Source organism: Oncorhynchus mykiss, chromosome 6, assembly GCF_057628025.1.
Source record: "Oncorhynchus mykiss isolate SJ-2025 chromosome 6, ASM5762802v1, whole genome shotgun sequence".
Classification (NCBI taxonomy): Eukaryota; Metazoa; Chordata; class Actinopteri; order Salmoniformes; family Salmonidae; genus Oncorhynchus; species Oncorhynchus mykiss.
The window spans coordinates 30,392,025-30,407,683 of NC_143027.1; the positions used below are offsets into that span (position 1 = coordinate 30,392,025).

General features: G+C 42.8%; 1 protein-coding gene across 1 annotated transcript; it reads left to right on the forward strand.

Annotated features, from left to right (window-relative positions):
- The first annotated feature begins 975 nt into the window (after positions 1 to 975).
- On the forward strand, positions 976 to 15,502 carry LOC110525708 (S-adenosylmethionine synthase). Its single transcript, XM_021606081.3, has 8 exons — positions 976 to 1,262; positions 2,584 to 2,661; positions 2,892 to 3,127; positions 3,244 to 3,387; positions 3,779 to 3,997; positions 7,317 to 7,499; positions 10,947 to 11,080; positions 11,786 to 15,502. Exons 1-8 carry the CDS (start codon positions 1,169 to 1,171, stop codon positions 11,886 to 11,888), a joined length of 1,191 nt encoding a protein of 396 aa, XP_021461756.1. The 5' UTR covers positions 976 to 1,168; the 3' UTR covers positions 11,889 to 15,502.
- The last annotated feature ends 157 nt before the right edge of the window (positions 15,503 to 15,659 follow it).

Consider the following 15,659-nt stretch of genomic DNA (forward strand, 5'->3'; position numbering starts at 1 on the left):
TCTTGCCTCCTCCCGACTGCCTTCCATTTTTAAATAAATGTATTTTCATTGCTAGAGCGGCCATTTGAGTATCTGGTCAATATAGTGGGTGATATATAATATATCCTATGCCTGCAAATATTGAGGCGGCTTATTCTAATCCTTACCCAATCAATAAAAATGCTCTAAATCACTGATTTGACACATCATTGCGCACATGCTAGGCTACACATCATGAAATATATTGAGACAAATTAGACAGTAGCCTGCAAGTAGCAAAACATAATTAAGTTGATTGAACATGGAATGTATTTCAGTACGAGTTAAATAGGCCTATAGTCTACTGTTTATATTTTAATGCAGTCATCTCGGTTTTCATTTTAAGCATATTTTTAAATCGTCGTTTGGTTGATTCAATTGCAAATACATTGTATGGCAACTTCGTATTCGTAGCTAATTTGTTCTGAAGTTGTCAGCGGTCACAGAGACGGACAACCCATGTGATTCTATGTTTAGCGGAGATATTTTGTTTATGAAGTGATGCGGGAGGGCGAAAAAGCATCTAACGACGCACTTAACAGGCGTTAGATTACGAGCGTTTTCAAGTGCAACATTAATACCATAGGTTTTGGGAAACAGCTCGGAGATTTAACGATCTTTAGAATGTTCTAACGATTAATTTAGCCTAATCATGCTTTTTGGAAACCAGGGCCTAAGCATTACGAAACTTCGATTATATCAAATAAGCCTCGTGTCAAAATAGCAATTAATTGACTAAATTCGACACTCTCATTGCCCACACATACAAAAACTCCCTTGCTTAATAATAAATAGCCTACTTAACGTGGACATATTTTGGTGTGAGTAAACCCTCTCGCTTCTCCTCTTCCTCTGAATACAGGAGAAGTATGACGTTGAACCGCCAAATACACAACTGCGTTCCTCTCAGTGCACCTGGTCAACGTTTCCACCCCCATGTTTAATATGGTATCGTCCAATGCGGCCGACAGTGACGTCTGTGAATTTCTGAATAAATACCAGAGCGCCACATCTAAATGACAGTGAATGCATGGAATTTACTGACTGATGAGAAGTTGCGTGAGAACACCAACGCAGGAAACGAATCAATAAAATACGCATAATTTAGCTAGCTACAACATTTATTTATATCTACCAAAAAAAAGCAACAATGATGAACGGAGAGATTAACGGTTTTCACAACTCCCTTATCGACGAGGACTGCTTCCTATTCACCTCGGAGTCAGTTGGAGAAGGACACCCTGGTGAGAAAGTTAATTTAGCTACAAACACAGCCAGTGACTTGTGTGTTATGACTTGTCAGTTATTTGTTTAGATGGCTTGTTTAGCACACGTGCGTCGGTGTTGCTTAGCTTTCTTAGATAGCTAATTAACGTTAGCGAGCTAACCATCTCTGCTGCTCAAACCACATCGGCGTCAGCATCTTGCATAAGCCGCATGTGAGGCCCAAATTGTTCTTAGTTTATTAGCTAACCAGCTAGCTACTTTGCTGAGCCTTGTTCACATGGTCTCTATTGTGCAATTACGAACGTTATCCGTCCTTGGGATATATTCTCTTTAAAAATATTTGTATCCTGTAGTCGTCATCATGCTTATTTCACGAGATCTCCCGAAGATTCCGACCAGTTCGCGCGCGGGCTCTCGGGGAACAAGGCCATATGTTGTCTTTTGCGTTTGGTTGCTATGTTAGGGGCACTACATTGGCTGTATTCCGTGCCACTCCTTGGCTATACCGGTAGTAGTTCATCTTGGAAATCGAAACGAATCAGATTTTTAGTTGCATGTGAACCCGCGGAAATGGTGGCGGGTTCAGGCTCATCGCTTATATATATATATATAAGGACGAATTAAGTTATTGCACACCCCACAGTAGGCGTTCCCTAAAGGAATTTTGCAAATACATTCTAGAACGCGCCAATCGGTTCACGCTAGAACGTGCATGGCTCTGCCCACTATGGCTCGTTTGCTTCCAACGAGCCATAGTGGGCATGCACGTTCTAGCGTGAACCGATTGGCGTGTTCTAGAATGTATTTGCAAAATTCCTTTAGGGAACGCCTACTGTAGGGTGTGCAATAACTTAATTCGTCCTTGTTCTCCTTCTAAACAACCCAATTTTTGGAAACTTTGCCAAATGGTGTACAATACTAAACGTTGTCCACTCTGTTCATAACAGAACAAATGTTTAATCTACAAGCAGAACGTCGGCCAAAATCCACCTTCTCCCCCGAGGCTTCCCCCCTCATCACCATATTTGGTGATGAGTGGAAACGCCAACCGAATGCTTCCGACCAATGGAACAGATTTATAAAATCTATCTGTGGCTACACATACCGCTAGGCCCCTCCCACCATCGCCATAATCCTGACATATGGTACAGCATGTATACAACTCAGACTGTAGTCGGTAGAACAGTGTACAATACAAATATTTTCAGCATAATCCAAACCTATTGGAGAACTCTACTATTTGTGCACTGCTTTACATGCTCTTGAACAAGCAACCTACCACTAAATTGCACAAATGTTGATGTAGCATTGTGAACTTGGTACATCTGTATTTTACAGATAAGATTTGTGACCAGATCAGTGATGCTGTGCTTGACGCCCATCTCAAGCAGGATCCTGATGCTAAAGTTGCTTGTGGTAAGGAAAAAAGCATGTTATTTTATTTTTGTCTGATGCAACTTCTAGCTGCCCTGGAGTCAGCTGTGAACACCACATGAACGGAAGAATCTCAAACTTTCTGCATCTTGTTAATGGTAGTAGGCCTATATTATGGCACAACTCTTCAATGTTTTGCCAGATGAGTATTGATTGATATGCTTTTTCTGATTGATATGGTTAATGTATTATTCCCCCTCCACCTTTTTCAGAGACTGTTGCTAAGACTGGGATGATCCTGCTGGCAGGTGAGGTGACGTCGCTTGCTACAGTGGACTATCAGAAGGTGGTTCGCGACACCATCCGCCACATTGGATACGATGACTCCTCTAAAGGTTTTGACTATAAGACCTGCAATGTGCTGGTGGCCCTAGAGCAGCAATCTCCAGACATTGCCCAGGGTGTTCACATTGACCGCAATGAGGAGGATGTTGGGGCAGGGGACCAGGTATGAGTTGGGGTGCAGAGGACCACTGCACTAGTGACGTTAGCTGTACATTTATCAGTAAGCTAAATATGCAGCTTTCTTTTCAGATGTAAAAGTACTACTTTTTCTATTGTCAGGGCCTGATGTTTGGTTATGCCACTGATGAGACGGAGGAGTGCATGCCCCTCACCATTATGCTTGCCCACAAGCTCAACGCTAAGATGGCTGAACTGCGTCGCAATGGCGCCCTGCCCTGGCTCCGGCCTGACTCCAAGACCCAGGTAAGCTGCCTGTGTGCAATCGATAGTCATTTCAGCCTTATGTAAATAGACTAAGACAAACTAGTTTGTTTATCATACCACCTGATGAGTGCAATATTAGTTTTCTTACTCAAGCTCTCCAACCTGGTTTGTGGCCAGCAGTAACTCCAACTCGTTTTAGGTTGTTCCCCTGGTCAGACATGGCTGACGCATGTCAGACCTTACAACGCCTGAATTGGTAGTTTAGGTCTCGGTTTAACCACGTCATATATTTTTGCCTTCTGGTGCAAAAATATTTTTGCATCCATTGGTTGATGTGTGCAATGTCTGAGCAGGGGAAACGCAACCTTGATCTATGCCTGCGGTTGAACAATCCTGCTGTCGTTCTATCTTGGTATGCTTCTGTGTGCAGGTGACCGTTCAGTACCGCCAAGACCGTGGCGCCATGTTGCCGGTGCGTGTCCACACCATTGTGGTCTCCGTGCAGCATGATGAGCACATCTGCTTGGACGAGATGCGTGACGCTCTCAAGGAGAAGATCGTCAAGGCTGTGGTGCCCTGCATTTACCTGGATGATGACACCATTTACCACATGCAGCCCAGCGGGCGCTTCGTCATCGGAGGCCCACAGGTGAGACAATAAGTCAGGGTTCGAAAGGTCATAAATCTTGGAAAAGTCATGGAATTTAAATTGTTTTCCAGACCTGGAAAAGTTTAGGAAAATGATATAATTTTAAACGTTTTGGCGAAGTCATGGAAATGTGTTTCATAATTTCTATTAACTTTTTAACATGTAGCAACAAATGGGTGTGATCATTCTAGTGGCCCCTGCAGCGTACGTTCATGTGATCATTCTAGTGCCCCCTGCAGCGTACGTTCATGTGATCATTCTAGTGGCCCCTGCAGCGTACGTTCATGTGATCATTCTAGCGGCCCCTGCAGCGTACGTTCATGTGATCATTCTAGCAGCCCCTGCAGCGTACGTTCATGTGATCATTCTAGTGGCCCCTGCAGCGTACGTTCATGTGATCATTCTAGCAGCCCCTGCAGCGTACGTTCATGTGATCATTCTAGTGGCCCCTGCAGCGTACGTTCAAACCGCTTTGTTTAGAGTTTTTTTTTTTTTTACAGTCCTTACAAAGTTATGTACTGAATGTGACCAGTTTATTTTTGGATGCCATGTTCAGACATTCACAGAAGTAGCGACCGTATACACAATCATCCAAACTGGAAAATGTAGGCTACATTAGTCCTAGCGCTAACAGAGGAAAGATTGACGTAACACAACTGGTCGTATTTAGATAACTCTAGGCTGACATAAAACACAATACGAATTGGCAATAGCAATTACTATAAATCATCACATTGGTGAGATCAATGTTGATTTAAAACACTTCTAGAAATCAGAAGTAATCTGATGGGTAGTTTGTGCACACCGCCATATTTCTTTACCTTTCTCTTTTCACGTCAACCAAAGATAAGAGAAGACCAGATGAGTTTGGTCTGCTTGTAGTATGCATGTTAATGGGAAAGGCGTTATCTAGTTGGTTGTAAAGTGTCCTCCGCTTTGGTGTGTAGGATTATTCACTTCCAGAAGTGTACTCTCAAGATGAGTGAACCAACCATTCCTTCACCTCATATCTTTGGTCTTACATATGTTTAAGTTACACCCAGAATGTGTTGTAGAATATCAACAAACATGGCAAATAGCGTAGCATTAGTTCATTATAATCAGTACAACATTCAAAAGTATTTTAAAAAGCATCATAGGTGTCCATTACAATCATGCAAAAATCGGAAGGTATTATTTGTCACCAGTACCTAAATGTGAATAAAACTTAAAATACATTATGCCTCAAACATAAATTGTCTGACACTGAAATGGATTAATTCTATGTGAATTAATGAGGCGGAACACCTCAATTCAAACTGCTAGAAAATACAAGTTGTTAGAAAATAATTTGAAATTGACAAGTTGAAACAGCCTATAGATAGCAGGCACTGCACTGCCTGCTAATGAACTATCCAGTTGTATAACGGTCACATTTTGGAACGGTGCATTAAGTCCCATGCATGAAACCACTCTCACTGGGGTGACCGTTAGAGATATTTGGAACTCAAGAGTGAAAGTTAATGTAGTTTATTTAGGCATATTTAAAAAAATCTACATAGCAGAATGACATGCATTTCTTTCCCCCCAAATTCCACTGATTACTTGCAAATTAGGTCTTACAAAGTTGATTTACTTTTGGAACAGTTAATTTAAATGAATCTTCTTGACAAAACAAACAATTCACTTTGCCATTATATTAGTTGTGATTCTGTTCAATCACATTTAATCAAATCAAAATAATTTGACTCGTCATTTTAGGTAACTATTTGTAGCCTTCTGGATTATGTGGCTTCAACTTGTTTGGTAGATACTTCCAGTTGATTTGGGGATCCAATGTATGGGACATTGCAGACTGACTAGCATCTATTGAGTTGAGAAGTCAACACTAAGGTAGCCAAGATATGACAACTAGAAGGTACATTTCCCAATGAGAATTTGTGGGCTTGCTTCAGCTGAATTAAAATTATTTGTAGCCTACCATTTTTGATATTTGACATACTGAATGAGCAAATTATTTTTTACATTTTATTTTCACCTTTATTTAACCAGGTAGGCAAGTTGAGAACAAGTTCTCATTTACAATTGCGACCTGGCCAAGATAAAGCAAAGCAGTTCGACAGATACAACGACAGAGTTACACATGGAGTAAAACAAACATACAGTATAAACAAGTCTATATACGAGGTGAGAAGGGAGGTAGGCAAAAAGGCAAAAAAAGGCCATGGTGGCAAAGTAAATACAATATAGCAAGTAAAACACTGGAATGGTAGATTTGCAATGGAAGAATGTGCAAAGTAGAAATAAAAATAATGGGGTGCAAAGGAGCAAAATAAATACATTAAAATACAGTAGGGAAAGAGGTAGTTGTTTGGGCTAAATTATAGGTGGGCTATGTGCAGGTGCAGTAATCTGTGAGCTGCTCTGACAGTTGGTGATTTAAAGCTAGCGAGGGAGAAGTGTTTCCAGTTTCAGAGATTTTTGTAGTTCGTTCCAGTCATTGGCAGCAGAGAACTGGAAGGAGAGGCGGCCAAAGAAAGAATTGGTTTTGGGGGTGACTAGAGAGATATACCTGCTGGAGTGTGTGCTACAGGTGGGAGATGCTATGGTGACCAGTGAGCTGAGGTATGGGGGGACTTTACCTAGCAGGGTCTTGTAGATGACATGGAGCCAGTGGGTTTGGCGACGAGTATGAAGCGTGGGCCAGCCAACGAGAGCGTACAGGTCGCAATGGTGGGTAGTATATGGGGCTTTGGTGACAATTTAAGGCATCAAGGGTGGTCAAAACCATCCTCCAGGAGAGCTAATGGGTCTGCAGGCTTTTATTCCAGTCCACCTCCAACCAACCACATTTTTAGAAATTAGCCGCTAAACTGGCTCTGTTTTGAGCAGGGTTTCAAAAGCATGCACACCCAGTAGCTCTCCAGACTGAGGGTTGACCACTTTATTTATATATTAGTTGCCTACCAGGCGTTCTACTTTGGGGGGTGTGGTAAGTGCCTTGCACAATGACCGATGGTACATGGGCTCACAAAGCAGCCACCCAGTGTCAATAGTACATTACCCTTTTTTTTATGTACATAAAGATGCTGCTAATTGTTCATTAGAAATGTTTTAATCTTGAAATTCCATCTGACTGTATAGGAACCCTGATAAGTAGTGGTAGGACTGGGCATCTATGGTATGTGCTTGAAGGGGCAAACGCTAAAGTAACTTTGATGCATGGGCTTGTTTAAGCATTTTTACATGCAATTTGATCCATAGTTTTTTACTACGGTCAGTATTATTTTGGGGTAAATTGAAAAGGACTCGTTATGACCTATTACTCCTTTCCCTGCAGGGTGACGCTGGCCTGACGGGCCGTAAGATCATTGTTGATACTTATGGAGGCTGGGGTGCCCATGGTGGAGGAGCCTTCTCAGGGAAGGACTACACTAAGGTGGACCGCTCTGCTGCCTATGCTGCCCGCTGGGTGGCCAAGTCTCTGGTGAAGGCTGAGCTGTGCAAGCGGGTCCTTGTCCAGGTGAGGGCAGGGTGATCCTAATAAGGAGACTGATGTTGATGCACCTCATGTATAGAGCATTTGGAATGTGTTCAGACCCCTTCACTTTTTCCACATTTTTGTTACAGCCTTCTAAAATGGATTAAATAAAATTGTCAATCTACACATGACAAAGCAAAAACAGGTCTTTAGAATGTTACTGCATTTCTAAAACATAAACACGCCTTATTGACAATTATTCAGACCCTTTGCTATGAGACTTGAAATTGAGCTCTGGTGCAGCCTGTTTACACTAATCATCCTTGATGTTTGTACAACTTGATTGGCGTGCGCTTGTGGTAAATTCAAATGATTGGACATGATTTGGAAAAGCATACCTGCCTAAGGTCCCACAGTTGACAAGTGCATGTCAGAGCAAAAACCAAGCCATGGGGTCGACGGAATTGTCCGTAGAGCTCAGAGACGGGATTGTGTCGCGGCACATCTGGGGAAGGGTACCAAAAATGTCTCATGCTTTGAAGGTCCGCATAAACATTGGCCTCATCATTCTTAAATGTAAGAAGTTGGAACCACCAATACTCTTCCTAGAGCTGATTGCCTGGCCAAACTGTCTTCTGGGGAGAAGAGCCTTTGTCATGGAGGTGACCAAGAACTTGGGATGCACGCTATACCGGAATCGTACGAAATGAGCTAAAATTGCCCATTTCTGTATCGGCCCGACGTTAAAAACCGATGTCAAAGCTAACGTGCATACTTGTATAACGAAGCTACATGACATAATGACACCACGTAAAATTTTGCACTACACAGTCAACACAGCATTAACTTGGCACACAATGTCTGCTGTGTGGCTCAAGCAGTCATTTGAAAGAGTAAGAATTTCAGTGAATTCAAAGGCAAAATCCATTAAAGCCAAGATAATGGGATTCATTCCCCTTGACAATCAACTGTTCTGTTGTGGGTGGTGGTGGCTTTTGCCGACTGGTCGGGCACCAGTACACACTACCGAGTGCGCTATTTTTCAGATGTTGCCCTACCGGCGTTATTCATAGCTTCACAACATGCTATGGAAAGCCGTTTGGGTACTTTGCGTGTCAAAGATAGTAGCACTGTCAAAGCTGTACAAAAGTCTAAACACCGGCCACAAACAATGTGTTTACAATACCGCGTTGGTAATAAAGTATAATTTGTTCGATCGCAACTTCTAGGGTAGCTAGCTTTAGCTTGGTACCTAGCTAGCAACAATACAACAAGCCTGAAAACGATGACCAGTAGAAACTGCAGTCATTTTCATTATTCTTAACAATGATTTAGGAATCTTTGTAAGCATTAGCTGGGTTGCCACTTGTTTGGCTATTTAAATTGAACTTCAGTTCATGAAAATAAATAGCTAGCCAGCTACTTAACCCTGTTGGCCAAAGCTAACGTTATAAGCAGCCAGCTAGCTTCATCTGGCTAGTGATGCTTGACCAGGTTGTGAAGCTAGCCACAATAGTGGACTTTGGATTTAGCCTTCAAAATAAGTGTGGCATAATTCTACTTTGTATTCATTTGCATCACTGTCAATACATTTAAGGCAAACCGCATGTCATTGACAGTGATGCAAGTGAATACAAATGGATGTGTGCCATGCTTTTATTTTGAAGGCTAAACCTAAAGGCCACTGTGGCTAATTGTTATTGTGGCTAGCTTCACATAGATGGTCTGACCACCATTAATGAAATAAGAACTGTCTTAGAAATTAGGGTTATTTTAGATGACACGAGCTATATAGTTAGCTAACTATAACTACTGAAACGGATGTCGTTTTGCTATGTTTTTGGGGAAGCACATTGTTTGCAGCCATGAGCTAGCTATTTTTTATGACCAGCACTGTAGGTGCGTGGACTTTACCAGCATCATAGCATATGTATCGACGACATGTGCAATAACTACGTACAAAATTAATAAACGCGTTAAATTATTATGTGATGTGCAGTCATGTTCAGGTCCTGATTGGTCATCAAGCTTATTTGACACGCCAAATAGCGTTATTTGACGAGCAAAGACCCAAACGGCATTCCATAGAAATCCTGGTTGAGAATGAAACGACTGAACAAATGAACAACGAATCCGCAAGAAAGTGAAAGAAATATGTTTTGGTTGTTTTACTGGTAATGGGGACATGTGTAAATGCCAACAACTTTTTGGTCAGTGTGGTGTGTGTGTGTGTGTGTGTGTAGCCTTTATTTAACAAGGCAAGTCAGTTAACAAATTCTAATTTACAATGACGGCCCGGACGACGCTGGTCCAATTGTGCGCTTCCCTATGGGACTCCCAATCTGTGATACATCCTGGATTCACACATTGGGACTTTAGTGATGCCTCTTGCACTGAGATGCCATGCCTTAGACCGCTGCGTCCTTATGTGTGAACTATTTAACTGTACTAGAATGCTTAAGGCCGATCAAATTAAATCGGTTATTGTTTTTGCAAGGAAAATGTCATATCGGTGCTGCACTACCAAGAACCCAATGGTCACTCTGACAGAGCTCCAGAGTTCCTCTGTAGAGATGGGAGAGCCTTCTACAAAGACAACCAGCACTCCACCAATTAGGCCTTTACGGTAGTGGCTAGACGGAAGGCACTCCTCAGTAAAAGGCACATGACAGCCCGCTTGGCGTTTCCACAAGGCACCTAAAGCACTCAGACCATGAGAAACCAGATTCTCTGGTCTGGTGAAGCCAAGATTTAACTCTGTGGCTGGAATGCCAAGCGTCACGTCTGGGGGAAACCAGGCACTGCTCATCACCTGGCCAATACCATCCCTATGGTGATGCGTGGTGGCAGCATCATTCTGTGAGGATATTTTTCAGCGACAGGGAGACTTGTCAGGATCGAGGGGAAAGATGAACAGAGAAAGTTCTCAGAACCTCGGACTGGGGGGGGCAGTTCACCTTCCAAAAGGACAACGACCCTAAGCACACAGCCAAGACAGCGCACGAGTGGCTTCAGGACAAGTCTCTGAATGTCCTTGAGTGGCCCAGCCAGAACCTGGACTTGAACCTGATCGAACATCTCTAGGATGTGAAAGTAGCTGTGCAGCAACACTGACAGAGCAACACTGACAGAGCTTGAGGTTCTGCAGAGTAGAATGGGAGGAAAGGTGTGCCAAGCCTGTAGCGTTATACCCAAGAGGACTCGCGGCTGTAATCGCTGCCAAAGGTGTGTCGTCAAAGTACTGAGTAAAGGGTCTCAATACTTATGCAAATGTAATTTCAGGTTTTTGAAGTTTGTCTTTAATTTCTAAAACAGTTTTTGCTTTGTCATTTGTGTGTAGGTTTTTTGTTTACAAAGGCTCTAACCTAACAATAGTGGAGGGGGCTGAATGTTTTCCAAATGTACTATACATAAATCGGTCACAAAGGGGTGCCACGAAATCAAACCTAAAGTCTGATGCATGTTTGTATGCTCACAACTATACATCAGGTTGCCTATGCCATCGGAGTAGCCCATCCCCTCTCAATCTCCATATTCCACTACGGCACATCTCAGAAGAGTGAGCGGGAGCTACTGGACATCGTCAAGAGAAACTTTGACCTTCGTCCTGGTGTCATTGTCAGGTAAAGTGTACCCCTTTTGAAGTTGTGTGCCTCTCTGAATCTGCCCCTTCTGTCACTCGCCTTTTTAACTCACGCTTCCTGTCTTTCTGTTCTGCCTGAGCTGTCAGCTGGTGTTCAGATGGTTCTAACCCTTTAATATATGATTCGCTACTGTGATTAATGACATACCCAGTAGCTACTGACACGTAAGAAAGCAGCAATCTGGGCTTGTGGTCAGTTTGCCAAACCTGATATTCCACCCCTACCCAAACAGTCTTGCTTTAAATGCCAGTGAAGTATAGTATGTCATGCCAAAGGTTAAAGCTTCGAGAGCTACAGTTGAGGTTGTCAGATGGCATGTTAAATACCCAGCACGATGAAGGGTTTCCTGCTCACATCCAACTGGAAGGTCATTGGTTTCTCAGACCCTGTTAAAGTTCAATGACATTTCATAAATGGGATCAGTGCGCTTTCAATCTCCAAGCTCCAGTCCCCACACTGCTCAAGGATGAGTTGGTTAGCAGGGTAAGTGTTGACGCTTTATCCCTTCCTCCCCCTCTTTATTAGCTGGCCTAATTAACCTTTCTGATTGTTTCTTTCCATGGCTCTCGACACTCCCTATTGTTTTTTTTTTATTGTTTTTTTAAGCATTATGGCTGAGAATTGATGTTGATCTGAGGTCATTTCCTGTGATGGGCTGCTAAATTAGTTGATTGTGTATTCCAGGGAGCTGGAGCTGAAGAAGCCTATGTATCAGAGGACCGCTGCCTACGGCCACTTTGGCCGGGACTCCTTCCCATGGGAGATGCCCAAAAAGCTAAAATACTAAACTTGTGAAGCCTTTTCCCCCCAGGCCTGTTGGTGTATACTACAGAGAAGCCTACATGGTCTTGGGGGTGAAAGGCCCTTAATTCTCTTCCCTGTTAATGGGGTATTAGAACCCTACCCCCTTTCTACTTCCTCTCTCCAGTCATCTGTACTGTATTTTTGCTGTTAGTAGTCAATGTAATACTACCAACATTCTCAAAATATTTCAGGAAAGTAATGTTGAGAGGTTAATGTTAGCTAGCTAATCTCTTCCACCAGCCGTCTCGCTCTACTGACTCATCTGGTTTCACAGCGCATCAGAAAGGGACTTGAATGGAGGCTATGGCAGATGCAGACAACTTCTGATTCTAATTTGCTGATCTGTCCACCTAGAACACAACACTTAGAACCTCTTTCCCCCCCTACATTGTGGACTTAAGTGTGAACAGTACATGTGATTATAATTGTTTTTAACAATTAAGTTAGGAAAATCTGAAAGTACGTATTGGGGTTTTACGACTATTACAATATTGAATATGATTGACGGCTGTCGTTGATGGTGATATTGTGACGTGACCGTGGACTAGCCTATTTCAACTTGACTGGCATCACGCTGTAAAGAGCTGGTCAGGCAAGGACATTCCAAGTGGCCTATTCCTTTGCTCTAGCCTGCATAACCTATTTCAATAAATGTAATAAGCAACTTACTGAATGCAAGAGCACAATTTAGACGGGGCTACAGACGTAGTTTCTTCTCCGCACGGAGTTTGGATACCTCACCGATTTCTAGAACGCATTCTAACGGGAAGGTAGCTGGATTAAATCCCTGTGCTGGCAAGGTAAAAATCTGTTCTGCCCCTGAGCAAGGCAGTTAACACACTGTTCCCCGGGAGCGACAACTTGGATGTTGATTAAGCCCCGCACCTCTCTGATTTTGGTTAAATGCGGAGGAATCTTCAGTTGTACTAGGTATCCCCCTTTCCTTTAATTGGTCCCAGAAGCCAATGGGTTGGTCCCGAGCCAGAACACCTGGGTAACGAACTGAATTTGATATTCTGATTTGGTTAGGGATGATCTAATCAGACTTTTTTTTTGTTGTTGTACAACACCCCTATTTTTTAATTTTTTTAGGAATTTTATCCCCTTTCTCTCACCAATTTTGTGGAATCCAATTGTTAATATCGTGTCTCATCGCTACAACTCCCATACGGGCTCGGGAGAGACGAAGGTCGAGCCATGCGTCCTCCGAAACACAACCCAACCAAGCCGTACAGCTTCTTAACACAGCGCGCATCCAACCCGGAAGCCAGCCGCACCAATGTGTCGGAGGGAACACTGCACCTGGCGACCTGGTCAGTGTGCACTGCGCCCTGCCTGACACAGGAGTCGCTAATGCGAGATGAGACAAGGAAATCCCTACCAAACCGTCCCTAACCCGGCCGACGCTAGGCCAATTGTGCATCGCCCCATGGACCTCCCGGTCGCAGCCGGCTGCGACAGAGCCTGGGCTCGGACCCAGAGTCTCTGATGGCACAGCTAGCAGTGCCTTAGACCACTGCGCCACCCGGGAGGCCTCTACACTCTATTTTGAGGTCACCAAAAACTAACATTAATTTGATATTTTCTCTACCTTTTCATATGAATTCAGTTTTTATGCGAGCTGGTTTTCTCCCGCTACTACTTCAATGAATTTATTTTACGGTGCTCAAGGCTCTCAAAGTTAAGGTGTTTTTGAATTACCTAAACATGATTGGTTTAAGGTAATGAGGTAGAACAAACGATAGTAAAATTGAATCAGTAGTTTTGAACATGCCTTAGTTGCGAAGCTTGCCTTTGCAGGCCATTTTTAATTAGTATGCTTATCAAAAGCATTAAGACAAGTTAGTTATGAAGCGTATTTCTCATAGGCTATTCTAATAGTGTTTAGTGTTTTAAAATTGCAGCTTTCAAATGGGAACTATTGTTAACGTCAGTCTATAGATTCTCTATCCACCTTGGGGCGACAGGTAGCCTAGTGGTTAGAGCGTTAGGCCTGTAACCGGATGTTGCTAGATTGAATCCCAGAGCTGACCAGGTCAAAAAATCTGTCATTCTGCCCCTGAACAAGGCAGTTAACCCACTATTCCTAGGCTGTCATTGTAAATAAGAATTTGTTCATAACTGACTTGCCTAGTTAAATAAATAAAAATATCACAGCTTTAGTTTGATCTAATACAGCTGTAGCAGTCTCGCTCCCTTTACTGCCCCGATTTCTAAGCTACACCCCATTCAAGTCCCACTTTGTTGTACAGTGTTACTAGGCTCTTTATGCGGTTAGCCAAGTCTTCCTCTTCCATTGAGGTCTTTCGCACTACAACGCTTAGCCCCTGCCCAGCATGACTGAGGAACTGTACATTCTGTAGTTTGGTTATTCGGGCTTAGCTGTCCTTTCAAATATTTTGCTGACCTACCAAGGCTACATGTTGCGATCATATTAATTTACTGGTGCTACTGAATGAAGGCCCCCAGCCCCTTAATCATTTTCCTTTGGTTGACACTACTTTCTGGTTTTGTGACCCACCCCAAAATCATTTTTGAAGCTTTATTTCACTCCCCTTATCATTTGTTGAGGATGCAAGTTAAGGGTCAGTAGTTGTTGCTATGCGTTGCAGGCTGAGAACCGAGACAATCTTGATTTATTTTCAAGTAACTTTCTTGAATATACGCAGTCAAATCTGGGATGCCCCTGCAGATGTCTGTGCTGTTCTGATGTAATACAGAAAAGTCAGAAGCTGCTATGTCACTGCTATGGCCTGTAGGGGTGTTGATTATACTTGATTGTTTAAAACATGTTGTCATTGGCATGTCATGTTAAACTCCTTCAAAAGGTAGTTTAATTTCATATTGTTTTGCTTTTTTTACAAAATGGTTTGTCAAGGCTCTTCCTTGGGTATTGAGGGCAGGTGTAGCTACAGAGAAACCACCCTCTTTATCCTGAAGGAAGGCTGTCTTTGCTACAATGAAGAGCTCTTAATACTGGCACAACGTTTTTAAAAAATATTTATTTGTTCTCTGAATCTTGGTGTGGATACAGAGAAGCCAAGGATTCAGAAGGCAGCTTAAACCCCAGAGGGTTTTTATTTTTATTTTTTATCTCACATTGACTTTCCTGAATGCTGTAACATTTTCAATGGTTCCAAAGTGTCCTACAGAAAAGCTTTGGTCTGCCTCCACGGAACTGTCACTGGCTGATGTGATGAGTATTTTGGACTGCGGTTGTATGGGGTGAGATTGTATTGACTATACATGTGTGGTCAATGCAATGAGGCCATTCTTAGTCCCCCCTTATCCTTGCATAAAGAGATGGCAGCGTTTGGCTGGTGTGGTACAGAGAAACCAGCCTCGTTTACAAGCTGTCACTTGTTTGTATGGATAGGGTTTCCCTCTGTGCTTTTCATTATTTTGACACTGGCTAGTCTTCTGGCTACTGAGTGTAAGAGTGCCTCCCCCTTGTACTTTCTCCCCTCCTGCTCTTCATCAACATAGGTCCGACATCCTGAGGAACAGGGATCTTGTCTCAATGCTTCTGTCTTCAGAGGTTAGATACTGATTTCTCATGTCAAAGATCTGTAATAAATGTCTGCTTTCCTTCATGAAGCATGTTTTTGGTGTCATTCATTGTCCGTTTGTGCATAACATTTTTAAAATGCATAAATGAAATGTCGGTGTATGCTGTAGCTAGATCTTTGTGCACATGGAATTATCTTTGACCAGTGGTGCCACACATCCATCAATAACTAGCGACTGGTGTTAT

Excerpts from the sequence above, each read along its gene's own strand:
- LOC110525708 (XM_021606081.3), top strand. The coding sequence starts at position 1,169 with ATGATGAACGGAGAGATTAACGGTTTTCACAACTCCCTTATCGACGAG. Across the intron at positions 1,263-2,583 it reads AGTTGGAGAAGGACACCCTG|ATAAGATTTGTGACCAGATC; the intron begins GTGAGAAAGTTA and ends TGTATTTTACAG. Across the intron at positions 7,500-10,946 it reads GCAAGCGGGTCCTTGTCCAG|GTTGCCTATGCCATCGGAGT; the intron begins GTGAGGGCAGGG and ends ACTATACATCAG.